The sequence below is a fragment of the Prionailurus bengalensis genome, chromosome C1, assembly GCF_016509475.1.
Source record: "Prionailurus bengalensis isolate Pbe53 chromosome C1, Fcat_Pben_1.1_paternal_pri, whole genome shotgun sequence".
NCBI lineage: Eukaryota > Metazoa > Chordata > Mammalia > Carnivora > Felidae > Prionailurus > Prionailurus bengalensis.
Genome location: NC_057345.1, coordinates 167,543,897 through 167,570,835, shown reverse-complemented (window position 1 = coordinate 167,570,835; position 26,939 = coordinate 167,543,897). Strand labels below are relative to the sequence as shown.

At 39.6% G+C, this 26,939-nt stretch overlaps 1 protein-coding gene across 1 annotated transcript in view; it reads left to right on the top strand.

The window, feature by feature from the left end:
* Nucleotides 1-26,939, top strand: part of TTN (titin) — a 278,672-nt gene that overhangs the window by 81,827 nt on the left and 169,906 nt on the right. The window contains 39 exon segments of the mRNA XM_043577187.1: nt 317-595; nt 718-999; nt 1,819-2,097; nt 2,214-2,501; nt 2,660-2,938; nt 3,031-3,309; nt 3,420-3,698; nt 3,809-4,096; nt 4,223-4,510; nt 5,275-5,556; nt 5,822-6,100; nt 6,219-6,500; nt 6,647-6,925; nt 7,025-7,312; nt 7,504-7,782; nt 7,877-8,155; nt 8,259-8,537; nt 8,678-8,965; nt 9,106-9,393; nt 10,922-11,203; nt 11,827-12,105; nt 13,569-13,850; nt 14,201-14,479; nt 14,970-15,257; nt 15,600-15,878; nt 15,991-16,269; nt 16,354-16,632; nt 17,214-17,501; nt 17,631-17,918; nt 18,391-18,681; nt 21,404-21,691; nt 22,285-22,377; nt 22,498-22,783; nt 23,319-23,502; nt 23,944-24,033; nt 24,130-24,397; nt 24,507-24,767; nt 26,399-26,608; nt 26,838-26,915. Coding sequence (XP_043433122.1) covers nt 317-595; nt 718-999; nt 1,819-2,097; nt 2,214-2,501; nt 2,660-2,938; nt 3,031-3,309; nt 3,420-3,698; nt 3,809-4,096; nt 4,223-4,510; nt 5,275-5,556; nt 5,822-6,100; nt 6,219-6,500; nt 6,647-6,925; nt 7,025-7,312; nt 7,504-7,782; nt 7,877-8,155; nt 8,259-8,537; nt 8,678-8,965; nt 9,106-9,393; nt 10,922-11,203; nt 11,827-12,105; nt 13,569-13,850; nt 14,201-14,479; nt 14,970-15,257; nt 15,600-15,878; nt 15,991-16,269; nt 16,354-16,632; nt 17,214-17,501; nt 17,631-17,918; nt 18,391-18,681; nt 21,404-21,691; nt 22,285-22,377; nt 22,498-22,783; nt 23,319-23,502; nt 23,944-24,033; nt 24,130-24,397; nt 24,507-24,767; nt 26,399-26,608; nt 26,838-26,915 — 10,236 coding nt within the window.

Sequence of the window (26,939 nt, the reverse complement as noted above, 5' to 3'; positions counted from 1 at the left end):
TGAAGTCAGGATTCCATACCTCATGCAAATAATTTAATTAAGGTACTTGGGTTTGGTTTTTGTTTTACAACTTTTGCATCAATCCTTATAGTCCAAGATAAATTAGTAAGGTTAGGTAGATAGAAGTTGAGCTGTTTTGGAAAGACATCTAGGGGGTCTAGTCTGAGCTCTCTCCCAAGGAAGCGGAGTGATTTTACAAAGGCTAACGTTGCCCATTACAGTATCTTGACTCTTTCTTCCAACTTAAAAACAAAGAAATAAATATATTCTATAGAATTAAATAGCCCAATTCATTAGAAATTCTTGTTTTTTACAGAACCACCTGTTTTTAGCAGCTTCCCGCCTGTAGTAGAAACCCTTAAAAATACTGAAGTTAGTCTTGAGTGTGAACTTTCGGGAACACCGCCATTTGAGGTGATATGGTACAAAGACAAGCGGCAACTGCGAAGTAGCAAGAAATACAAGATTGCCTCCAAAAATTTCCATGCAAGTATTCACGTTCTCAATGTTGAAACCTCAGACATTGGTGAATACCACTGCAAGGCACGGAATGAAGTGGGAAGTGATACTTGCATCTGTATTGTCAAATTGAAAGGTAAGTGTATTTCCTGCACATGGTGGAAATGGCAGGAATGTGCCCAACACTTATTTCCTCTCTCTCTCTTCCATTATCTGGACAATGTTCTCAACAGTCTCCACCCATCTTTCCCTGTTCAGAACCACCAAGATTTGTCTCCAAACTGAACAGCCTCACCGTTGTGGCTGGCGAGCCTGCTGAGTTACAAGCATCCATAGAAGGAGCCCAGCCTATTTCTGTCCAGTGGCTTAAAGAGAAAGAAGAAGTGATCAGAGAAAGTGAAAACATCAGAATTACATTTGTAGAAAATGTTGCAACTCTGCAGTTTGCAAAAGCAGAACCAGCTAATGCTGGGAAGTATATCTGCCAAATCAAGAATGATGGTGGAATGAGGGAAAACATGGCCACGCTGACTGTTTTAGGTTGGTACAATATAGTATGATGGTTCCCTGGTAGAAGGTGGGGCCAAACACTGAGAAGACTTACTGAGAGTCACTGGTAGAATCTCTTGTTCTGAATTTCTTCTAGAATGATACTAATACTTTCTTATTTGAAAGGTTTAAGAGAAAGGATCTAATCGACCTTCTTCTTCTTTTTCTTCTTCTTTTTTTTCCCCCAATTGATCTTTTAAACAGTCTTTCCTATTTCTGTGATCCTGACAAAAATTAGCTATCTGTTTGATTGTTTACCTACTACTTTTCTTGATGGATTAGCAGATGCAATCATGACTCTTTTGCTTAAGCATGAAAACTGTTGGGAGCCAGCATATGCAGCAAAGAAATTTTGGTTCCAAAGTACTGGTTGTTAAAGCTCACAAGAACTCCCAAGATCAAAGTTTGATAGGAAAGACTTCTACTTGCATCTTTGAACAATTTAGCAATTGTTTGGATGACAACTTTGAAAAAAAAAAAACTGGCTCTAGAACCTTAAAAAAAATAAAGCAGGAATATCAATTCATAATAACATGAATCCTTTGCTCTAAAGAGGGTCAAATGCAAATCAATACACATTGTCTAATGTGTATTATCTGAATTGTTTTGGAAATCAACTAGTGCACAAGCGCATTTCTTAATAATTCCCATAATTTCATGATAGCACGTAATTGTGGAATCACATTTTGAGGTCTAGAGAGAGAGCCTAACATAACCACACCACTGGAAGAAACAATGTGAGCGAATTTGAGAGTAGAGGCATGGTTAAGATAATAGAACTTGACAGATGGCTGTCACGTTTTATTTCAGAGCCTGCAGTCATTGTTGAGAAGGCAGGACCAATGACGGTGACCGTGGGAGAAACGTGCACTCTGGAGTGTAAGGTGGCTGGCACTCCCGAACTCTCAGTTGAATGGTACAAGGACGGAAAGCTGTTGACCAGCAGCCAAAAACACAAATTTAGCTTCTACAACAAAATCTCTTCCTTAAAGATTCTCTCTGTTGAAAGGCAAGACGCAGGCACATACACTTTCCAGGTGCAAAATAATGTTGGAAAAAGCAGCTGTACAGCTGTGGTTGATGTTTCAGGTTAGTTCTGATCCGTTCCCCATGTTGCATGTGTGAATTCCTTTCACCGGTTTCCTTCTCTCAAGTCTCTTCTGCTCTTTTAAATCCTGATGAGTCTCTTGCCTTTCTTCACACAGACCGAATGGTCCCTCCCTCTTTCACACGAAGACTGAGAGATACCGCTGGGGTGCTGGGTACTTCGTGCATCTTGGAGTGCAAAGTAGCTGGCTCATCACCTATCTCTGTTGCCTGGTTTCATGAGAGAACTAAGATTGTCAGTGGAGCAAAGTACCAAACCACATTTTCAGATAATGTCTGCACGCTGCAGCTGAATTCTCTGGATTCCTCAGATATGGGCAATTACACATGCGTGGCTGCAAATGCCGCTGGGTCTGATGAGTGTCGTGCTGTGTTGGCCGTACAAGGTCAGTGTTATAGATGCAAACCGTTTCTTACAGATTCCTCTCTGGGTGCACATCCAGGCACGCATCTGACACACATTCAAAAGTGCTCTTTGTCTTTGATTCAAAGTTGCAGCTTAGAAGCTTATAGGCTCTTTTCACTGTCCTCCATGTCTATGTAGAACCACCGTCTTTTGTGAAGGAACCTGAACCTGTGGAGATACTACCAGGCAAAAACGTCACCTTCACAAGCGTTATTAGAGGATCCCCTCCGTTCAAGGTGGGCTGGTTCAGAGGTGCCAGGGAACTGGTGAGAGGAGACCAATGCAACATCTATTTTGAAGACACTGTGGCAGAACTGGAATTATTTAATGTGGACATCTCTCAGAGTGGGGAGTATACTTGTGTGGTTTCTAACAGTGCTGGCCAAACATCCTGCACTACTCGCCTCTTTGTAAAAGGTTTGCTCAAGTGCATTTCTATTCCTACTCTTTATACATTGACATCTTTGTGCTTTTACTGTGTTTGATTGCTATGCTTTGTCACTCACCAGAACCAGCTACGTTTGTGAAGAGGTTAAGCGATCAGTCTGTGGAACCTGGGAAGTCCATAATTCTGGAGAGCACCTATACTGGAACCCTTCCAATTTCAGTTACCTGGAAAAAGGATGGTTTTGACATAACTCCATCTGAAAAATGCAGCATAGTCACAACAGAGAAAACTTGCATCCTAGAAATCCTGAACAGCACAAAAAGAGACGCGGGACAGTACTCCTGCGAAATTGAAAATGAGGCAGGGAAGGATGTTTGCAAAGCTTTGGTATCGACATTAGGTGTGTTGTCTTATTCTCTCTTTTAATAATTGGCATTGAGGTAACACGTAGCATGGGTTTGTTTGGTTTTCTTTAATTCTAGTCGCTGATTGCGATCCTTTGTTCTTTAGAACCACCTTATTTTGTTACGGAACTGGAGCCTCTGGAGGCATCCGTTGGAGATTCAGTTTCTTTACAATGCCAAGTTGCTGGGACACCAGAAATCACAGTGTCTTGGTACAAAGGAGACACCAAGTTACGGCCAACTCCTGAATACAGGACCTATTTTACAAACAATGTGGCCACGCTTGTTTTTAACAAAGTGAACATTAACGACAGTGGAGAGTACACCTGTAAAGCAGAAAATAGTATAGGAACTGCTTCGTCTAGGACTGTCTTCAGAATTCAAGGTGATGATATTTTAGAAATTAAGAAAATTTGAAATCTTAATTCTTCTATCTTTGTGGAGAAATTTTCACTTCATCTACTAATGACTCCAGTATTGCTTGTCTTCCTACAGAGCGCCAACTCCCACCTTCCTTTGCAAGACAACTGAAAGACATTGAACAAACTGTTGGGCTTCCAGTTACACTCACTTGTCGATTAAATGGCTCCGCACCCATCCAAGTATGCTGGTATAGAGATGGGGTACTTTTACGAGATGATGAAAATCTACAGATGTCATTTGTAGATAATGTGGCAACTTTAAAAATTTTGCAAACTGACTTGAGCCACTCTGGCCAGTACTCCTGCTCAGCATCTAACCCACTTGGAACAGCATCTTCTAGTGCTAGACTGACGGCAAGAGGTTTGTTCCCACGTTAATCTTTCTCTTTGTGAACCATGACTTCTTATTCATTGTCAGAAGAGAAATGGCCAATGAAAAAAGTAAAACAAAACAAAATGTCCATTGCCTTTTCTTTTCATTTTCCAGAACCTAAGAAATCTCCATTCTTTGACATCAAGCCTGTATCTATAGATGTCATTGCTGGGGAAAGTGCTGACTTTGAGTGTCATGTTACTGGTGCCCAACCAATGCGAATCACTTGGTCAAAAGACAACAAGGAGATACGTCCTGGAGGAAATTATACTATCACATGTGTGGGAAACACTCCCCATTTAAGAATTCTTAAAGTAGGCAAAGGGGACTCCGGGCAATATACTTGCCAAGCAACCAATGATGTTGGCAAAGACATGTGCTCGGCTCAACTCAGTGTAAAAGGTATCATTATATGGTGTCTACCAGAATTTGTTCCTTCCCACATTTGCGTAATTGTCTTCCAAAAAGTTTCTTTAGCTTTTAAATTTGGGGGGTAAACTAACCAGGTCATGTTAGAAGGTATATTAGTGTTGAAGAAAATATTAATCAATGTTCTGTTTTGTCTTTTTTTTTAATGTTTATTATTTTTGAGAGAGAGAGAGACAGAGAGCAAGCATGGGAGGGGCAGAGAGAGAGGGGGGCACAGAATCGGAAGCAGGCTCCAGGCTCTGAGCTGTCAGCACAGAGCCTGATGTGGGTCTCGAACTCACGAGCTGTGAGATCATGACCTGAGCTGAAGTTGGACACTTAACCAACTGAGCCACCCAGGCGCCCCTGTTTTGTCTTTATATTGTTCTTTAAATCAGTGTTATCTCTAAGTGTGATCCTATCGAATAGTGTTTAATTGAAATTTGTTAAATATTGTTTCAACTGTCCATTCTCATTTTTTGTACTTTTCTGTCATATGCATTCTGATTTATCATTACTAAATTTTGATCAAATACCTCTATAATACATTAACTTATATGTTTCAGTTTATATATCAAACTACAAAAATAAACTTAACAATTAAACCCTCTATTAAAAGCTTATTTTATAGAAAAGATAACATGTTACCATAAAATTATCAGGAAGTATATTCTTCATAAACCAGTGACCAGTTTAAACATGTGTTTGTGGGATCTTCAACTACAAACATAAGCTATTTTTTTCCTTTGATTTACTAGAACCTCCCAAGTTTGTTAAGAAACTAGAAGCTTCAAAAATTGCAAAGCAGGGAGAACCCATCCAACTGGAATGTAAAATAAGTGGTTCCCCAGAAATCAAAGTTTTGTGGTTCCGAAACGACAGTGAACTTCATGAAAGTTGGAAATACAACATGTCATTCGTTAATTCTGTGGCATTGCTTACCATCAATGAAGCCAGCACTGAGGACAGTGGGGACTATATCTGTGAGGCCCATAATGGTGTTGGAGATGCCAGCTGCAGCACAGCCCTGACTGTTAAAGGTTAGACACACTAAGCATCTTTCTTTTCCTCTGAGTTGATTCTTTCTCAACAATGTTACGAGCTCCAAACTAAAAAGGCTCATTAAGAGGATTTGCTTGTAATTCTTAAACTAGTTTTTACGAATAATTATTTCTGGTGTTTGTTAGCATAATGTCATATGGTCACACCAATCCCTCATAATGATTCTGGATTCTAAAATATTTTTTTGCTTTTTAGCTAGCAAATATTCTCATCATTTAACTTCTTTTTTTTTTCTTCTGGTAGCACCTCCCGTTTTCACTCAGAAGCCTTCTCCAGTAGGAGCTCTTAAAGGTTCTGATGTTATCTTGCAATGTGAAATTTCGGGAACCCCCCCATTTGAAGTGGTGTGGGTTAAAGATCGAAAGCAAGTTCGAAGCAGCAAGAAATTTAAAGTCACTTCAAAAAATTTTGATACAAGTCTTCATATCCTTAATCTTGAAGCCTCCGATGTAGGAGAATATCACTGCAAAGCTACTAATGAGGTGGGAAGCGACACATGTGTTTGCACTGTCAAGTTCAAAGGTTTGTATACATGGGCACAAAAACATAGGCCTCTTCCTTTCATCTTTTCTTGCTCAACTAATAATTTATGTGGCTGTGAGTCTCTTTATTTTCTCTAACCACAAATTTCTTTCATTAGAACCCCCACGGTTTGTGAAAAAGCTAAGCGACACCTCAACCCTTATTGGGGATCCTGTTGAGTTACGGGCTGTAGTGGAAGGCTTCCAGCCAATTTCTGTTGTCTGGCTGAAAGATAAAGGTGAAGTCATCAGAGAGAGTGAAAACACTAGGATTTCATTCATTGATAATGTTGCAACCCTCCAACTTGGGAGCCCGGAAGCATCCAATTCTGGAAAATATGTGTGCCAAATCAAAAATGAAGCCGGAATGAGAGAATGTTCAGCAGTCTTGACTGTACTAGGTTAGTAACGAAGTAAAACCTGAGAAAAACATCAAATTGGCCCATGATCATCATCTGCAAATAATACTCTTACCCCATAATATATTGATCACACTCTTAGTTTGGAAGGTGACTTTATTTTCAATGCATTATACTTCTTCTTTTAGAACCAGCCAGAATCCTAGAGAAGCCAGAACCCATGACTGTCACTACTGGAAATCCTTTTGCTTTAGAGTGTGTAGTGACTGGAACCCCCGAATTTTCAGTCAAGTGGTTCAAAGATGGGAGAGAATTATCTGCAGACAGCAAACATCACATTACATTCATCAACAAAGTGGCTTCAGTTAAAATCCCTTGTGCAGAGATGAGCGACAAGGGGTTATATAGCTTTGAAGTGAAAAACAGCGTTGGTAAAAGTAGCTGTTCTGTGTCTGTCCACGTTTCCGGTGAGTGGTAGGAGGTTCTCATGAGTATATAATTTTTCCTAGAAAAACAAAAAAAGAAAGCTTCTCTTATCAAAGGAAAACTACTCTTCTCCACCCTAGATCGTGTTGTGCCTCCTTCCTTCATCCGCAAGCTGAAAGACACGAATGCTATCCTGGGAGCCTCCGCAGTTTTGGAGTGCCGAGTCTCCGGTTCAGCCCCGATTTCAGTTGGCTGGTTTCAAGATGGCAATGAGATCGTTAGTGGGCCTAAATGCCAGTCCAGCTTTTCAGAAAATGTCTGTACTTTGAATCTGAGCTTACTGGAGCCCACCGACACAGGCACATACACGTGTGTGGCCGCCAACGTGGCGGGTTCTGACGAATGCTCTGCTGTCCTGACCGTGCAAGGTCAGTGTGCAAGGATCGGGCTGCAGCTTCTCTAACGTCTTTTCTCTGAGGGACTTAGTGCCTGCCTTGCATTGCAATTTCTTTATCTTCTCTTCATGCTTAGTCTTAGTTCCCTTTTCTTCAAGTAGCAGAAGCACATCTCACCTGGATTTCTTTTCTTTCTTGCTCTCCCCCTCCCTTGGGGTATCCAGAACCACCGTCTTTTGAACAAATCCCTGACTCTGTGGAAGTTCTACCTGGAATAAGCCTCATATTCAGCTGCGTCATTAGAGGCACCCCTCCATTCAAGGTCAAATGGTTCAAAGGCAGCAGGGAACTGGTGTCAGGGGAGTCATGCACCATCTCTCTGGAAGATTTTGTGACAGAACTGGAGTTGTTGGAGGTGGAACCATTGCAGAGCGGAGACTATTCTTGCCTTGTTACTAATGATGCTGGCAGTGCCTCCTGTACCGCACATCTTTTTGTGAAAGGTCGGCTCTTTGCTCCCACTTGCGTATCTTTTCAATTTTCTTCCAAGTCTTCATTTAAAGATGCCAATTTTACCCTCATGTTTTCTCCATATAGAGCCAGCCACCTTTGTGAAAAGATTGGCTGATTTCAGTGTGGAGACAGGAAGCCCCATAGTTCTCGAGGCCACATACACTGGCACACCTCCCATCTCAGTGAGCTGGATGAAGAATGAGTTCCCTCTTTCACAGTCTCAGAATTGCAGTATTACCACAACAGAAAAATCTACCATCCTGGAAATTGTTGACAGCACTGTAGAGGATTACGCACAATACAGTTGCCTGATAGAAAATGAGGCTGGTCAAGATATCTGTGAAGCTCTGGTGTCTGTCTTAGGTGTGTTAACAAGTTATCTTTCTTTCATTGCTATCTTTTCTTTCTTTTAAAGCATCCTCTTTATGTTAGCGTGACTGATTGATTATCATCCTTTGTACCCTAGAACCACCTTATTTCATTGAACCTCTGGAACATGTGGAAGCAGCCATTGGAGAATCCGTAACTTTACAATGTAAAGTGGATGGAACCCCAGAAATTAGAATTTCTTGGTATAAAGAACACACAAAGCTACGATCAGCTCCTGCGTATAAAATGCAATTTAAAAATAACGTTGCCTCTTTAGTAATCAACAAAGTGGATCACAGTGACATAGGAGAGTATACGTGCAAGGCAGAAAACAGTGTGGGGGCCATCGCTTCTTCAGCTGTGCTTGTTATCAAAGGTGATGATGCTTTTGTTTAACGAGTCTTACTGTGTGCTGACAGACCCATTTTCTTAAAAACATCAAAATTTTAATGGGTTGAAATATGTTGTGGTTGTTTTCTCTCTTGTGAATAAGGATTATCTGTAACTTCTTTACAGAGCGCAAACTTCCACCTTCCTTTGCAAGAAAACTGAAGGATGTTCATGAGACGCTTGGCTTCCCAGTTGCATTTGAATGTCGCATCAATGGCTCAGAACCTCTTCAAGTGTCTTGGTACAAGGATGGGGTGCTTTTGAAAGATGATTCTAATTTGCAAACATCTTTTGTTCATAACGTAGCAACTCTTCAGATTTTGCAAACTGACCAGAGCCACGTTGGTCAGTACAATTGCTCAGCTTCTAATCCTCTTGGAACTGCTTCATCCAGTGCCAAGCTCATTCTTGCAGGTGAGTAGTTAATCACCTTACTCTCTTTCTTACCAAGCAGCTTCGCTGCTGTTGGCCACTGGGCTGGTGTCACTTAGTTCCTGCTCTGTGTCTGGGAGCATGAAAACTGAGGTCACCATGTTGGTCTTCATCCTTTTCAGAGCATGAAGTGCCTCCTTTCTTTGATCTAAAGCCTGTATCAGTAGATCTTGCTCTTGGAGAAAGTGGTTCTTTTAAATGTCATGTAACTGGAACTGCACCCATCAAAATCACTTGGGCCAAAGATAACCGAGAGATTCGCCCTGGAGGCAACTACAAGATGACTTTGGTCGAAAATACTGCCACTCTGACAGTTCTCAAAGTAAGCAAAGGTGATGCTGGGCAGTATACCTGCTACGCAAGCAACGTCGCTGGAAAAGACTCTTGTTCTGCTCATCTGGGTGTACAAGGTACTTGTCCCAAAAAAGTAGCAACATCTCTTACATTTTCAATATCTTGAAATATAGGAGGAAGGGTGTGCTTGAAAGTTATGTTTAGGACCATGGCCTAGTAATTAGAAGAGACCAGATGGATCCAGAGCCTATCAAGTGGGGTCAAGCTTTAAAATTTTTTATTAAAAAATTATAAAACTAGTAAAACATTGACTGAAAATCCATTTTCAAAGGCTAAAATAGAGACGAGGGAAATAGTGAACAAAAGTGTTTGGCAGAATTGCAAGAAGATCCAATTTTTGAAAGAAATCAGTTTGGGTGGGGGAAAGAAAGGAAGTTATCTCAAATGACTTATCTTCCACAGTAGTTTGTAAATTAATGGATTTAGTTTCTCTAGAGGGTAGCGGATCCCAAACAATCAAGCCCTTCCAGAAGAGTGAGCTTGTGTCAACCTCTTTTCCTCCACTATACCCGCTTAAATAATAGTGGAAGTCAGAGGGCTGGGGAGAACATCAATGTTCAACATTGTAGAAGGCAACCATTTCTGTCTGTAGCAAGTGCATGGCTGCTATTGTCAGAAATTAAATAGTTAATGAGCTGCTGATTTAACCCATTAGAGAAATTTTTAAGGGTTTTTGTGGTGATACTTTATAGATATCTTGAAATTAAAATAGCATTGCATTTACCAGCCCATTTGCTCTATGGCATATTCCTAATCATTTTTATCTCCCTGAGCTTGAATTTTTCCTTCAGTTAATGAAGAAAGCATTGCTCTCCCTACCTCATATGGGAAATTATGAGGGTTGAAGAAATATCTATCTAAGGTGTATAAGAGAAATTGGCATAAATATTAAGAAAACTCACCCAATTTTGTTGTTTTGATTCCTCATGGTACATATCTGATATCTTTGCAGCCATAGGAGTTAGGCCTCTGCTGACTTACATACAGGAGAGTGGTCAAACTCTCTTATTTATTCCCAGTGAACCTCATAGGGCCTCCAGCAACAGATGCACCCTCTTCCTCTGATCTTGCAGTAAAGATACGATTTTGGGGGCACCTGGGTGGCTCCGTCAGTTTAGCATCTGACTCTTGATTTCAGCTCAGATCATGATCTCACGGGTCCATGAAATTGAGCCCCACATTGGGCTCTGTGCTGACAGTGCAGAGCCTGCTGGGGATTCTCTGTCCCTCTCTCTTTCTGCCCCTATCCCACTCAAAATAAATGTTGTTTGAAAAGATATGATTCTTTGGTTGGGAGGAGGACCACACAATATGGATCGATGTATTTTCCTCCTTCCTTTTGCAATAATATTTAATGTAGGTACTTACTGAAATAAATGCATGTTAGTTTTAGAAATTTCTGCTTAGATTTAATCATTGTTAACTACTAATTATTAGCTATTCTTCCCTGAATGGCCTCAAATAATTTGTTTTCCAGAGTTAAAGACCTCTCCATCTGACAAAGAGTTTCCTTTTTTCTCTTCATCTTGAGTTACACATGTCTTTTCCATCCCTTACCTTGTGTTTTCTCTCTTCGTTCCATAGAACCACCCAGGTTCATTAAGAAGCTAGAACCATCAAGAATTGTGAAACGGGATGAATCCACAAGATATGAATGTAAAATAGGAGGGTCTCCAGAAATCAAGGTGTTATGGTACAAAGACGAGACTGAAATTCAAGAGAGCAGTAAATTCAGAATGTCATTCATTGACTCGGTGGCAGTGTTGGAAATGCACAACCTCAGTGTTGAAGACAGTGGAGACTACACGTGTGAAGCCCGCAATGCAGCGGGCAGTGCAAGCAGCAGCACTTCCTTAAAAGTGAAAGGTCAGACCTTACTCTTCCTTCGCAGTTTTCACACTGGACTCCTCTCCAGCAGTCCTCTCAGTTCCCTGTTTGATTCTCTAGCAGTATCTTAAATTTTTATTTATTTTATTTATTTTATTAATATATATAGTTTATTGTCAAATTGGCTTCCATACAACACCCGGTGCTCATCCCAACAGGTGCCCTCCTCAATACCCATCACCCACCCTCCCCTCCCTCCCACCCCCATCAACCCTCAGTTTGTTCTCAGTATTTAAGAATCTCTTATGGTTTGCCTCCCTCCCTCTCTGTAACTTTCCCCCCCCACCCCCCCGCTTCACCTTCCGCCTGGTCTTCTGTTAAGTTTCTCAGGATCCACATATGAGTGAAAACATATGGTATCTGTCTTTCTCTGCCTGACTTATTCCACTTAGCATAATACTCTCCAGTTCCATCCACGTTGCTACAAATGGCCAGATTTCATTCTTTCATCTTATATGTTTAAAGGGTGCAATTGAAAATTAAAAGTGGTATTGTCTGTCTTGATAATAGAACAGAAAACATATTCCTACTTGAAACTAGATACTTACAGAACACATCCAAATATTCCTTTTTTCTCTAACCTAATTACCTTTCAATTGTAGAACCACCCATTTTCCGCAAAAAACCTCATCCTATTGAGACACTGAAAGGAGCTGATGTTCATCTTGAATGTGAGCTGCAGGGTACGCCCCCATTCCAAGTTTCTTGGCATAAGGATAAGAGAGAACTGAGGAGCGGCAAGAAGTACAAGATAATGACTGAGAACTTCCTAACAAGTATTCACATCCTGAACGTCGACACTGCAGACATGGGGGAATACCAGTGCAGAGCCACCAACGATGTGGGCAGTGACTCTTGTGTTGGTTCTATCACTCTGAAAGGTTAGAGTGGCTTCATTTTTTTCTGTCTGCTCTTTCCCTTCCCATATTTTTCCCCTCTAATTGTAATACTCTTTTGGCTTCTTAGTGATGCCCTGTCCTTTTATCGCTAGCTCCGTCTTCCACTTTTCCTTTTTTTATTTTTCCAAATCCTTTTTTATGTTCAGTGTGCATCCCATTTCCAAATCCTACCAACTACCATTTTAGACCATTTTTCCTGTGTATTTCATTGAACTTAGAATCCTGGAGAGGACAAGATGTTTGACTCTTTCAGCTTAATGTAAATTCTAGTATATCCCTGCTCTCACTCACCAAAAATACCTCTTATTTAAGAAATGGAAACAACACATTATCACTAGTGTAATTCCTAGCATTGCATGACTTAAGTACTACTAGACCCATACATTCTATTTTTTTTTTCCAAAAGGTTTTATTTTTAAGTAATCTCTATACTTGATATGGGGCTCGAACTCACAACCCCAAGATCAAGAGTCATATGCTCCACTGACTGAGTCAGTCAGGCACCTCTGGAACATTTTTGTATGAACATCATCTTTTTTTTTTTCCTAAATGTAATTTATTGTCATGTTAGTTAACATACAGTGTATACCGTGTGCTCTTGGTTTCAGGAGTAGATTCCATGATTCATCACTTACAACATTCAGTGCTCATCCCAAGAAATGCCCTTCTCAATATCCATCACCCATCTTCCCCTCCCCACCATACCCCTCTTCAACCCTCAGTTTGTTCTCTGTATTTAAGAGTCTTTTATGATTTGCCTCCCTCTGTTTTTGAAACTATTTTTACCCTTCCCTTCCCTCATCGTCTTCTGTTAAGCTTGTCAAATTCCACATATGAGTGAAAACATATGATATCTGTCTTTCTCTGACTTATTTCACTTAGCATAATACCCTCCAGTTCCATGCACATTGCTGCAAATGGTAGGATTTCATTCTTTCTCATTGCCAAGTAGTATTCCATTGTATATATAAACCACGTCTTCTTTATTTGTCAGTTGATGGACATTTAGGCTCTTTCCATAATTTGGCTATTGTTGAAAGTGCTGCTATAAACATTGGGGTACATGTGCCCCTATGAATCAGCTGTCCGTATCCATTGGGTAAATTCCTAGTAGTGCTATTGCTGGGTTGTAGGGTAGTTCCATTTTTAATTTTTTGAGGTACCTCCACACTGTTTTCCAGAGCAGTTGCCCTGGTTTGCATTCCCACCAACAGTGCAGGAGGGTTCCCCTTTCTCCACATCCTCATCAGCCTCTGTTGTCTCCTGAGTTGTTCATTTTAGCCACTCTGACTGGTGTGAGGTGGTATCTCAGTGTGGTTTTGATTTGTACTGCCCTGATGATGAGCGATGTTGAGAATCTTTGCATGTGTCTGTTGGCCATCTGAATGTCTCCTTTGGAAAAGTTAGACCTATGCATTTTAAATGACATGCCTCTTTGCTTTCAGCACCACCAAGATTCGTGAAGAAGCTCAGTGATGTTTCTACCATCGTTGGTGAAGAAGTTCAGCTGCAGACTACTATCGAAGGCGCTGAGCCAATTTCAGTGGTGTGGTTCAAAGATAAAGGGGAAATTGTTAGAGAAAGTGACAACATATGGGTTTCTTATTCAGAAAACGTTGCAACCCTACAGTTTGCAAGAGCAGAAACAGCCAATGCTGGGAAGTACACCTGTCAGATCAAAAACGATGCTGGAATGCAAGAGTGCTTTGCCACACTCTCTGTTCTTGGTTAGTACAAATAGAACATTGTCATGAATACAAAACACAGCCTTACTGGTATCCATGTTTTCTGTAGTTTTTCAGCTTGATTTAAAATTTTTTTTTTCAATGTTTTTATTATTTATTTTTGGGACAGAGAGAGACAGAGCATAAATGGGGGAGGGGCAGAGAGAGAGGGAGACACAGAATCGGAAACAGGCTCCAGGCTCTGAGCCATCAGCCCAGAGCCCGACGCGGGGCTCGAACTCACGGACCGCGAGATCGTGACCTGGCTGAAGTTGGACGCTTAACCGACTGAGCCACCCAGGCGCCCCTCAGCTTGATTTTAAAATCTGAGTGTAATCTGTATCTCATTCCAGAACCTGCAGCAATTGTGGAAAAGCCGGAATCCATAAGAGTTACCACAGGAGATACCTGTACCTTGGAGTGCACGGTCACTGGCACGCCTGAACTCAGTACTAAGTGGTTTAAGGATGGAAAACAACTGACAAGTGACAGCAAATACAAAATAAGCTTCTTCAACAAAGTATCTGGCCTTAAGATCATTAATGTGGCACCTAGTGACAGTGGCGTATACAGTTTCGAGGTGCAAAACCCCGTTGGCAAAGACAGCTGTACAGCCTCAGTTCAAGTTTCAGGTTGGTTGGTTAGCCTTTTGCCTCAGTGTTATTTTAGTATAGCTCCTGATTTACATATACACGTATGGGAAGCTCCATCTTCTATAGTGTGACCGTGAGTCTTACATCTTCTCCATCAGCAAAATCAGAAGTAACGTACCCATAGAGTTAGAAGAAAACCACATGGAGAAATTTCCACAATTCAGAGTGATTAGAGTTAAACTGAATCCCTGGAGAAGGACAAAGTTTTTCTTTAACTATCACTTATGATGGAATAATTCACCACACAACAGTTCACAGTGATGAGAGACCAAGATCCTTAACACATCAATCAGTACATCTCACGTTGATTCGTGAGGCTTTTGACTGTGTGAACCCATAGGGAACTCTTTGATACCTTCGCAAAAAAGTCAAGTGGATCTAGGGATATTCCATCAAAAATACAATAATTCTCTTTTCAAATCATGTTCTAACTGATGTCCCTTGTTCGTTTGATTTTTACCACATTCAGACCGAATTGTTCCTCCTGCATTCACGAGAAAATTGAAAGAGACGAATGGTCTGTCTGGTTCCTCAGTTGTAATGGAGTGCAAAGTCTATGGATCACCTCCGATCTCTGTGTCCTGGTTCCATGAAGGAAATGAGATCAGCAGTGGAAGGAAATACCAGTCCACACTGACAGATAACACTTGTGCTTTAACTGTGAACATGCTGGAAGAATCAGATGCCGGCAACTACACATGTGTAGCTACTAATGTGGCTGGTTCTGACGAATGCAGTGCTCCTTTGACTGTGAGAGGTCAGTTAAAAAGACAGCAAAACAGGGGCACCTGGGTGGCTCAGTTGGTTAAGTGTCTAACCCTTGATCTCAGCTCACATCGTGATTTTGCAGTTTGTGCGTTCTAGCCCCACGTTGGGCTCTGCACTGACAGCGTGAAGCCTGCTGGGGATTCTCTCTTTTCCCCCCCTTCTCTCTCTGCCCCTCCCCCACTCATGCTTTCTCTCTCAAAATAAATAAATTTTAAAAATACAGCCAAATAGAGCTGTATTTCATAGTTTGTTAAATTTAGTAAGTATTTTTATCATCACAGTGGAAAAATATTAAATTGTTTTTGGTATGTGTTTGTGTGTGTTTGTGTAGAACCACCATCTTTTGTTCAGAAACCTGAGGCCATGGATGTTTTAACTGGAGCCAACGTAACTTTCACAAGCATCGTAAAAGGAACACCTCCTTTCAGTGTCAGCTGGTTCAAGGGTAGCACTGAACTAGTACCAGGGGACAGATGTAATGTGTCTCTGGAGGACTCAGTTGCTGAACTGGAGCTGTTTGATGTAGATACAACACAAAGTGGAGAATACACCTGCATAGTTAGTAATGAAGCTGGCAGAACTTCTTGTACAACTCATCTCTATGTAAAAGGTTTGTTGGGCTGCTATTTTGCATTTTTACAATTAGCATACACAAAGTAACAGTTAGGTCTATATCTGAATGTATATGGGTTGATTTCATATCATCGATCTGTTTTCTATAGCCCCAGCCAAATTTGTGAAGAGGCTCAATGATTACAGCATAGAGAAAGGAAAACCCCTGATTCTAGAGGGCACGTATACTGGAACTCCTCCTATTTCCGTTACATGGAAGAAAAATGGCATAAACATAACTCCTTCTCAGAGGTGTCATATAACCACAACCGAAAAGTCTGCAATCCTGGAAATCCCAAGTAGCATGGTAGAGGACGCAGGACAATACAATTGCTACATCGAAAATGCTTCTGGAAAAGATTCCTGTTCCGCACAAATACTGATACTAGGTTTGTTATCCCACATTCATATCTTCATATATAAATAATCATCTGGCATGTCTCTTGGTGACTATTTATCTCTCCTGCCTGCAGAACCACCATATTTTGTCAAGCAGTTGGAGCCTGTTAAGGTGACTGTTGGAGATTCTGCCTCTTTACAATGCCAAGTTGCTGGGACCCCTGAAATTGGGGTGTCTTGGTACAAAGGAGATACAAAATTAAGACCTACTGCCACCTACAAAATGCATTTTAGGAACAACGTTGCTACACTGGTTTTCAACCAGGTTGACAGTAGTGACAGTGGAGAATATATCTGCAGAGCTGAAAACAGTGTGGGAGAAGTTTCTTCATCAACTTTCCTTACTGTTCAAGGTGATTGCAATATTTTAGAAGTGAATGAATTTGTGTTGCTTTTGAATAAGATTTAAAATACCTGGTGAAGGACTTCCTTCTGCCCAATGCAAAATGTTCCGCTTGAGAAATTATATCTACAGTTAGTGGCTTACCTTTGTCTATAGGTGGGAGTGAGAAGAGGCCTAAGTGTTTGGTTGGAAGGATCATGGAATCAATTGTCTCTATAATTAAATCTTTAAGAAAAATGAGTGGCCATATTTTTAAAATTTCACCTCATGAGTATCCCATTCAATAGGCAACAAAGCAGTCCTAACAATAGGAGAATCTGCTGTGTGCCTGGAGATGTACCTTAAGCCAATCAATTTCCCCTCAGGCTTACATATTTTTGTGCCTAGTATGCATTAGGGTGACCACAGAGTGAAAATTCTGCTCCGAAGGTTTATATGTTGCTCTTTGCGTCCAAGTTAATTCAAGAGCTGTTAATACCTCTTGATATTTTTGTAGACATACTATTATCTATATAACAATAATTGTGAAAAGAGTATTTGGCAAATTAAAAACATCCAGAAGTGTTCATTATTTTAATTCTGTTCCTACAGAGCAAAAACTTCCACCATCATTTTCTCGGCAATTGCGAGATGTCCAAGAAACAGTTGGACTTCCAGTTGTTTTTGAATGTACCATACATGGATCAGAACCTATCTCAGTGTCTTGGTATAAAGATGGCAAGCCATTGAAAGATGGCCCAAATGTACAAACATCGTTTTTAGATAATGTAGGCACTCTGAATATTTTTAAAACAGATCGGAGCCTTGCAGGCCAGTATTCTTGCACAGCTACAAATCCTATTGGGTCGGCTTCTTCCAGTGCCAGACTCATTCTCACAGGTTTGTGGATTCTTCGACTTCTTTCTATTTCTATAAATAAAATTTCTGTAATCAAAATTAAGGAGAAAACATCACAGTTTCTGTCAAGTGGAGTGGCTATAAAACCTTGCCTTTCTGCTCTGCTTTTAGAGGGGAAGAACCCACCCTTCTTTGACATTCCCGTCGCCCCTGTGGATGCTGTGGTCGGGGAAAGTGCGGACTTTGAGTGCCACGTGACTGGGACACAACCAATAAAAGTCACCTGGGCCAAAGATAACAGAGAGATACGCAGTGGCGGAAACTACCAGATTAGTTACCTGGAAAACAGCGCCCACCTGACAATCCTGAAAGTGGACAAGGGAGACTCCGGGCAGTATACCTGCTATGCTGTGAATGAAGTGGGAAAGGACTCCTGCACGGCTCAACTTAATATAAAAGGTATCATTTATTTCTCATGTGGTCCAACAAAAACATAATCATTTTCTGTTCTTTCCTAACAGTGAAGTTTCTATTAGGGCAGTGAAATTTAGGACAGTTTTAAACAGATGACATAAAAATGTTTAAGAAGAAATGTTTCTCTAGAGAACAAGTGATATTTCTAAATTCATATTTTTCTAAAACTATATACATCCTACATAACCCTAATACCACCCTCCTCTTTTTATTTTTTACAATTATGTGGTTCTGGAGACAGTTGTAAGTTATTTTCATCATCTATCCCATAAATGAGAAAACAGTTTAGAATAAGTTTGTGGAGAGGGCTGAAATTTTAGGAACATACACTGATTTGGTGTATTTAGTTGGTCAGCATTAACTTTTAACGTAAAATATGATTCCTTTTTCCTGAAAAGCCTCATATCGATAACCTGCTCCTGGCTTCCATTTCATATATCATTGCAATTTCTTACAGAGCGGCTCATTCCACCAAGTTTCACTAAAAAACTCTCAGAGACAGTTGAAGAAACAGAAGGGAATTCTTTCAAGCTTGAGGGCCGTGTTGCTGGCTCCCAGCCTATAATGGTTGCATGGTACAAGAATAATATAGAGATACATCCAACTTCTAACTGTGAAATTACGTTCAAGAACAACATACTCCTGCTGCACGTCAAGAAGGCGGGCATGGGTGATGCTGGTTTGTACACATGCAAAGTGTCGAATGATGCAGGCTCTGCTCTGTGTACATCTTCAATTGTCATCAAAGGTTAGTTATCCTTGCACCCCCAAGCCTCTTGTGTTCTTCTTTATTGCCCATTAGATATTCCTGTGCATTTCTTCTGACATATGCATTTCTTCTTTACATCTGTTGACCAAGTAAGTTTTAACAGATATATGTACAGTTGACCCTTAACAAATGGAGGTTACGAGCCCTGACAAATCCCTGTATAATGTTCGACTTCTCCAAAACTTTACTAATAGGGGACTGTTGACTGGAAGCCTTACCGATAACATCAACAGTTGATTAACATAATTTTATGTTATTTATTATATGTTATATTCTTACAGTACAGTAAGCTAGAGAAGAGAAAAAAATCTGCTGGTAAGGAGACTCAGGCCATTCAAACCCATGTTGTTCAAAGGCCAACTATAAATATACATTATGTAATTGGCACACCATAATTCCACATATATTTACTTAAAATATATTACTATTTGTAATTTACGGCCAGCAAAGTAGGTGTCCTATGCTCAAGGGACTAAAATCTTAGCTTGTAGATCATATCCCACAATTCTCTCCAGAAGCTAGAATTAATTCCAAGTCTACTTGGAAATTCATGTGCAAGTGGTATATGGATTTTTATGAAGCATATTTGTTTCAAAAACTTCTTAAATTTTCATCATTGAAAATTGCATTAGCTTTGCTCATTTTTAGTTATATCACACTCTAAAACATGCTCTTTTCCATTGCTAAAGGATTATTGTTTGACATATATTGCCCAAAGCTTTTAGCCTGTAAATGAATATTAATCCCAGACAAAAGAGTAAAATTTGCTTGAAAAGGAAAAAAAAAAGATGACTTAAAAGATGCTGCATATCATTATGGAAGATGTATTTAAATATACAGTCATAGCTTGAGGCAAAGAAATAGAGTGTATCATTTAAGGAGGTCTTTTTTATCTGATCCTCTGACCATAATGGCTTCATCCAGATGAGTCTGATGTAGAATCATCAAAATCACTTTACAAGCCAACTTCCTAGAGTAGCTGGGAGTTTGATTACCAGCTCTGATGACATAGCATGCCATTTCAGGGTACGTGCACAAGTAATAGGTTAATATCACTAATAGGCTAATATCATTGAGTTGTCTTAACTTAAAATACACTCATTGAACAGAACTTAAGTGCATTTAGTTTTTTGTTTTTTTTTAATTTTTTTTTCAACGTTTATTTATTTTTGGGACAGAGAGAGACAGAGCATGAACGGGGGAGGGGCAGAGAGAGAGGGAGACACAGAATCGGAAACAGGCTCCAGGCTCTGAGCCATCAGCCCAGAGCCTGACGCGGGGCTCGAACTCACGGACCGCGAGATCGTGACCTGGCTGAAGTCGGACACTTAACCGACTGCGCCACCCAGGCGCCCCAAGTGCATTTAGTTTTAAAATATGTTTAATAAAACAAAAAAAATGTATCCTTAGCAGTGTCTTATATTTATGATTTGCATCCCTGGTGGTTATTAAGTAGATAAGTACTTTCTATAGAATTCAGAGGCTATTTCTTTGTAGAAATAAAAAATTTTTTACGTAGACGTCAGAAGTTTTAATCATTACAATCATGAATATTGCCTTATTTTAATATTTCTCAGAATCACTGAATAAAATCATTATATAACACTGAGTTGGACATGGCCTTCCTATCACGTTACTTGTGTATTCTTCATTGGTTTTCAGTTGACTGAGCTTCAGCTGCTGTTTCCTTTGGGCAAAGACTGGATTTTAAATGCTACTATAGCTGCATTTAACAACTAAAGATGAAAGTCACAGATAATCACGTATTACAATATGGGCTCATGGATTACTAAAATGTTGGCTTTCCTTCCAAGAGGACAGCAAGAACTGCTCCTCTAGATGAGGAGAATTCCCCAGTAGGCCCTTAGTCTTTAGGGTTTGGCAAAAATGCAGATATATGCAGGTTGGAGAGAATCAATTGTGTGCTATATGGCACAGAAGTTTATAGGAACTGCCAGTTGCAATGTTTGCAGTGCTTAATCAGGACACAGATGCTTAGGGGCGCCTGGGTGGCGCAGTCGGTTAAGCGTCCGACTTCAGCCAGGTCACCATCTCGCGGTCCGTGAGTTCGAGCCCCGCGTCAGGCTCTGGGCTGATGGCTCAGAGCCTGGAGCCTGTTTCCGATTCTGTGTCTCCCTCTCTCTCTGCCCCTCCCCCGTTCATGCTCTGTCTCTCTCTGTCCCAAAAATAAATGTTGAAAAAAATAAATAAATAAATAAATAAATAAATAAATAAATAAATGGACACAGATGCTTACATGATTTATGAGCAACACGGCATCTACTCTTTGCTTATTTTTAAACCTTTGTCTTTAAAAAAAATCTAACAAATGTAGCTATTCCCTTCAGAGAGTAATCAACCTTGATTCAGTTCTTGGTTCAGTTCTACTACCACAACCAGTATTGCCTGTTAGAGGCAAAACTTATCTCTTTTCTGGAATTCAATTTTTTTTGGCTTTTATGTTCCTTTTGTGTTTAAAAATAGTCCCTGGGATGCCTGGGTGGCTCAGTTGTATAAGCATCTTACTCTTGATTTCGGCTCTGGTCATGATCTCATGGTTTGTGAGTTCAAGCCCTTCATCAGGCTCTGCACTAAAAGGGTGGAGCCTGCTTGGGATTCTCTTTCTCCCTCTCTCTGCCTCTCCCCTCCCTCTCAAAAATATATAAATAAACATTTTTTTAAAATATCTTTTCAATTCCAGAACCTAAGAAAGTGCCTGTGTTTGATCAGCACCTTACTCCAGTAACAGCAAGTGAGGGAGAATTTGTGCAGCTCAGTTGCCATGTTCGTGGATCAGAGCCGATCAGGATCCAGTGGCTGAAGGCTGGAAGGGAAATAAAGCCTTCAGACAGATGCAGCTTCAGCTTTGCTAATGGCACCGCAGTACTGGAACTTAAGGACGTGACTAAAGCAGATTCAGGAGATTATGTGTGTAAAGCTTCAAATGTGGCTGGAAGTGACACTTCAAAATCAAAAGTGACCATTAAAGGTACAGATACCTCCGAAGTATTATTCAGACCAAGTCAATGACTGGTCACATTTATTTTCTTATTACAACTTAAATAAGAATGGAATCCAATTTTAGAAACATCAGTTCTTGCTCACTTGCAGTTATAGCCCCCTTATTATGACTGAAGTATTAGAGAATTCAATGAAAATTATTTCAACACAAATTGTCTGAAATTACCCCAAGTTCACCATCCTCTTTCTTGTACCTTTTTTACTGTATCCAAGAATGTATAATTAAGTTCCAAAAATTATGCTATAATAATGTAACATGAAGTAGTCTGATGTCATAGTCCTGGAGGAAATCTATATAATAAAGCCAAGCATAGAAATATAAAATTTGATACTGATATTATAATTGTCATTCAACCTGTATGTGAGAGATATAGTTATACTAGTTATAAATGCTTATAAAATTGCTGTATCTCCCATAACCCACTCTTATACTCTCATTAGAGTCCTAGAGTGAATGATATCTTTGACATGGCCAAATTCCTAAAGCTTATTTTACAACGGAATCATCTATTCCAGTTTTAATGTAATTGTAATAACAAAACATGTAAATATGTCTTTCAGACAAACCAGCTGCAGTCCCTGTGGCTAAGAAAGCAGCAGTAGATGGGAAACTCTTCTTCGTGTCAGAACCTCAGAGTATCAGAGTTGTAGAAAGTAAGTACTTCGTGAAAAGTGCATCGTTGTCTACCCTGTACATTTTGCCACCAATTTAAATCTCAAGAACTGATTTGGGAAAATTAAGGTCTTTATTCATTTGCTTTCATTCTTCCTTAGAAACCACTGCAACATTCATTGCAAAAGTTGGAGGTGATCCAATTCCAAATGTTAAATGGACAAAAGGGAAATGGAGACAACTGAACCAAGGGGGTCGCATTTTTATCCACCAGAAAGGCGATGAAGCAAAGTTGGAGATTAGAGACACCACAAAAACGGATTCTGGATTGTATAGATGTGTCGCATTTAATAAACATGGTGAAATTGAAAGTAATGTTAACCTACAGGTGGATGAAAGGAAGAAACAAGAGAAGATTGAAGGAGATCTTAGAGCAATGCTGAAAAAGTAAGTTCAATTAAAAAAAAACAAACATGCACAGTAAATTTCCATTCACAAAAGAGATCTCTCAAGAGGTACGGACCATTCCCTCCAAGATTCAGATCATGTAAGAACATAAGCACAGAGACATTCTCACAAAAACATATAAGCAAACATCCAGTATTTGGGCATAAGTTAGTGGCTCATTAAGATCAATTTCTGAATGATCATGAGAAAGTTCTGAGAATGAAGTGAAGTTTTATTAAAATTTTGAACAAAGGAAATGGTCTACAGAGAAGTGTGTATGCATCTAGATATGACATTTTTATTTCTACGTATTATTTCTCATGTTCTGAATTGTTTTCTAGAGCCAAAGTCAGATGTTTAACCAACTGAGCCACCCAGGTGCCCCTGAAAGACTAATATTTCTTGAATAAAGGAAATAGCACTATGTCTTTGTGAAGGGGAAAAGAACCTTACTGACATTTATAATCTTTAAATGATAGGCAATTCAAAATAAGTAGAAGACAGGTGATCTATGTGTATTTCTGATTTCATTTAGGACTCCAATCTTAAAGAAAGGACCTGGAGAAGAAGAGGAAATCGATATCATGGAACTTCTCAAAAATGTTGATCCTAAAGAATATGAAAAATATGCCCGGATGTATGGAATCACTGACTTCCGGGGTCTTCTTCAAGCATTTGAAATACTAAAGCAAAGTCAAGAAGAAGAGACCCATAGATTGGTATGCTCTTTTGTATATAGCATCATCTTAAAAATTTATATTTGGGGGGCGCCTGGGTGGCTCAGTCGTTTGAGCTTCCGACTTCGGCTCAGGTCATGATCTCGCGGCTGACGAGTTTGAGCCCCGCATGGGGCTCTGTGCTGACAACTCAGAGCCTGGAGCCTGCTTGGGATTCTGTGTGTGTGTGTGTGTGTCTCTCTCTGCCCCTCCCCCACTAATGCTCTGTCTCTCTCTGTCTCAAAAATAAACATGAAAAAATACAGATTTAAAAAATTATATTTGAAACATCTAATATATCCCCTTTGAATTTCCAGAGCCCTACAACTGTATAAGATCACTTAGTATAACCTAAACAGCATCAAGAGTGGAAGCTGAGTAGAATCATGTATCCTCGAATTCACATTTTTTCCATATGTAATACTTAAACTTTTTCCTCCTCAGGAAATTGAGGAAATAGAGAAGTCAGAGAAGGATGAAAAGGAATTTGAGGAACTTGTATCATTTATTCAGCAAAGGCTGTCACAGACAGAGGTAAAATGAGTTATGATGATAACACAGTGAACAGGTTATTATTCAGGATTATAAGGAAAGGAGTGACTAACATGTGTCAATTCTTTATTCTCCTAGCCTGTCACTCTGATCAAGGATATTGAGAATCAGACAGTTTTGAAAGATGATGATGCTGTGTTTGAAATTGACATTAAGATTAATTATCCAGAGATCAAGCTTTCATGGTACAAAGGGACTGAAAAACTGGAACCCAGTGATAAATTTGAAATAAGTATTGATGGTGATCGACATACACTCAGAGTCAAAAACTGTCAACTTAAAGATCAGGGCAATTACAGACTGGTGTGTGGTCCACACATTGCTAGTGCTAAACTAACTGTAATTGGTAAGTAAAAATCATCGTATTAAAAAAAAAAAAACTTGTGAGATTAGTTCACTATTGAGCACATCTGCATGTGGTATTGAACAAAATGTTTTTTGTATCATTCCAACAGAGCCTGCTTGGGAGCGGCATCTTCAGGATGTTACTTTGAAAGAAGGCCAGACGTGCACCATGACATGCCAGTTTTCTGTGCCAAACGTAAAATCTGAATGGTTCAGAAATGGCAGAATCCTTAAACCCCAGGGTAGACATAAGACAGAAGTGGAACACAAAGTGCATAAACTGACCATTGCTGATGTGCGAGCAGAAGACCAGGGCAAGTACACCTGCAAATATGAAGACCTCGAAACTTCAGCAGAGCTCAGAATTGAAGGTGGGTGAAAGACTATGGCTGGACTCTTCCAGCACAGGTCATTGGCAGCCATATGGGACCCCTGCTGCTTGCTGTCACCCTGCCATTGCGCATATTCCAAAGTGCTTGTGTTCTCATTTCCCAACACGTACTCACAGCATTCACTCACATCTCAAAATTCACATGAAACCAAAAAGGAAGTAGTCACACAAATGCCAATTCCTTTGCGTAGTTTTGGATCAAAGGCGGATACCAGTCTAAACTAAGACATGACTTTCTAACAGTTATTTAAATTCTAAATAATTCTGCAAAATTCAACAAGTCTTTATAATTTTACCAGCTTCCATAATTCTCACATCTGTGATTCTTATTCTAAGAAAGAAATCACAGACATGACCAGATTTCATAGCTGTATCTAAAAGATCTTGGCTATGAGTTGATGTTTTGTTTATAGAAATTAATTTGAATCTACCTTTTAGATAAAATTAACAACATATGGGGTGTGTGATTAGCAGCTATTTTTCAAAAATAATTATTTCATGTGAGGATTATATTCCAATCTTCTAAATCTCTGAAATAAAGTGAAATCTGAGGATTTAGGAGCAGCAGTATTCATTTCCCAATCCTTTGACTGTATGCATTATCCGAAGACACCCTGGGGTTCTATTGAGCAACATTTTGGCTATAATGATAGCATCTACGTCCAGTTGATGCCCACTTATAGTTGTTGAAATACAACTATATGACTTTTCAATTTCTCTGACTTGCTTTAAATGGGTATTAATGCCTGGTTGTATTTTAAAGCTCAAAAAATTTTCTTATTTTCAATTTAAAGGATCCAGTTGAAACCACTTATCATTTTTTAAATAATTGCATTCTTATATGATCCCTCAAAAAAAAAAAAGAAAAGAAAAGCTCACCAGAGTACTTATGATGTCGAAGATGTTCTTGATACTGTTATACTTGAGAATCAGACAGTTTTGAAAGATGATGATGCTGTGTTTGAAAGTCTGAATTCCAGACTTCCAAATAAAATTTTGCAGAAGGACCGCCTACTCCAGCCCATTCTCCTACTAACCATGCCTGCAATTCCCATGGATTGACTCCTTTGTGTATGTCCACAGGTGCTTACAAGCAGGTTTCTGAATCTTGTAAAATTTTAAAGTCCAGACTTCCTACTGAGTTTACATTATTTCACAAGGAAAGTTATAACATAGTAGATAATAAACAATTCTAGGTCCTGAATAGCAAGATTATTTTTACAGAAGATAGAATTTCAAAGGAGAATAAATTACAGAGTAAAGTTAAGTTTATGTTCCCTTTATTTTGAACCCAAACTTCACTAACATTTTAAAGTTTAATTTGACTTTTGGGTTATAAGCACCTTTGACTGTTGCCTTTGTGCAAATATTTTAAGGACTCTCAGGGATTTCTTTATACTTTCCTACACTGGTCTTGAAGGAATACACTTAAGTATTGGGATAATTTTTTGTTACTGATGCAGACAAGAGCTCTTTCTTTTTTGTTTTACATTTTCGGCCTTTGTTATATTCCAATTGGAGACAAAGATGGAGACTTTAACTGTCTGAGGAGAAAGGAAACTACAAAAACTTCCTCCCTGTACAATCTAACTTTGACTCCTCTTTGTGCAGCTGAACCAATTCAGTTTACGAAACGCATACAGAACATTGTGGTGAGTGAGCATCAGTCTGCCACCTTCGAATGTGAAGTGTCCTTTGATGATGCCATTGTAACATGGTATAAAGGACCAACAGAACTGACTGAGAGCCAGAAATACAACTTCAGGAATGATGGTCGCTGCCATTATATGACCATCCACAATGTGACCCCAGATGATGAAGGTAATTCAGTTCACAGGGTCCTTGTGAATATATCATTTAAATCTTGTCCGTTTTATATACTTGTACCCAAATTTACACTTACTTTCTGTAATTTTATATAGAATACTACTTAAGGAAAGAGAATTATATATAAATATACATAAATAAATTCAAATTAAATCCTGTATTTAAATAAAGAAGGGTAATTTACAAACACCAGAAAACAAAGTTTGATGATTCTTCTCCTTAGGTGTCTATTCGGTAATTGCTCGACTGGAACCAAGAGGTGAAGCCAGAAGCACAGCAGAACTGTACCTAACAACTAAAGGTCAGAAAACACCACATGAAAGTC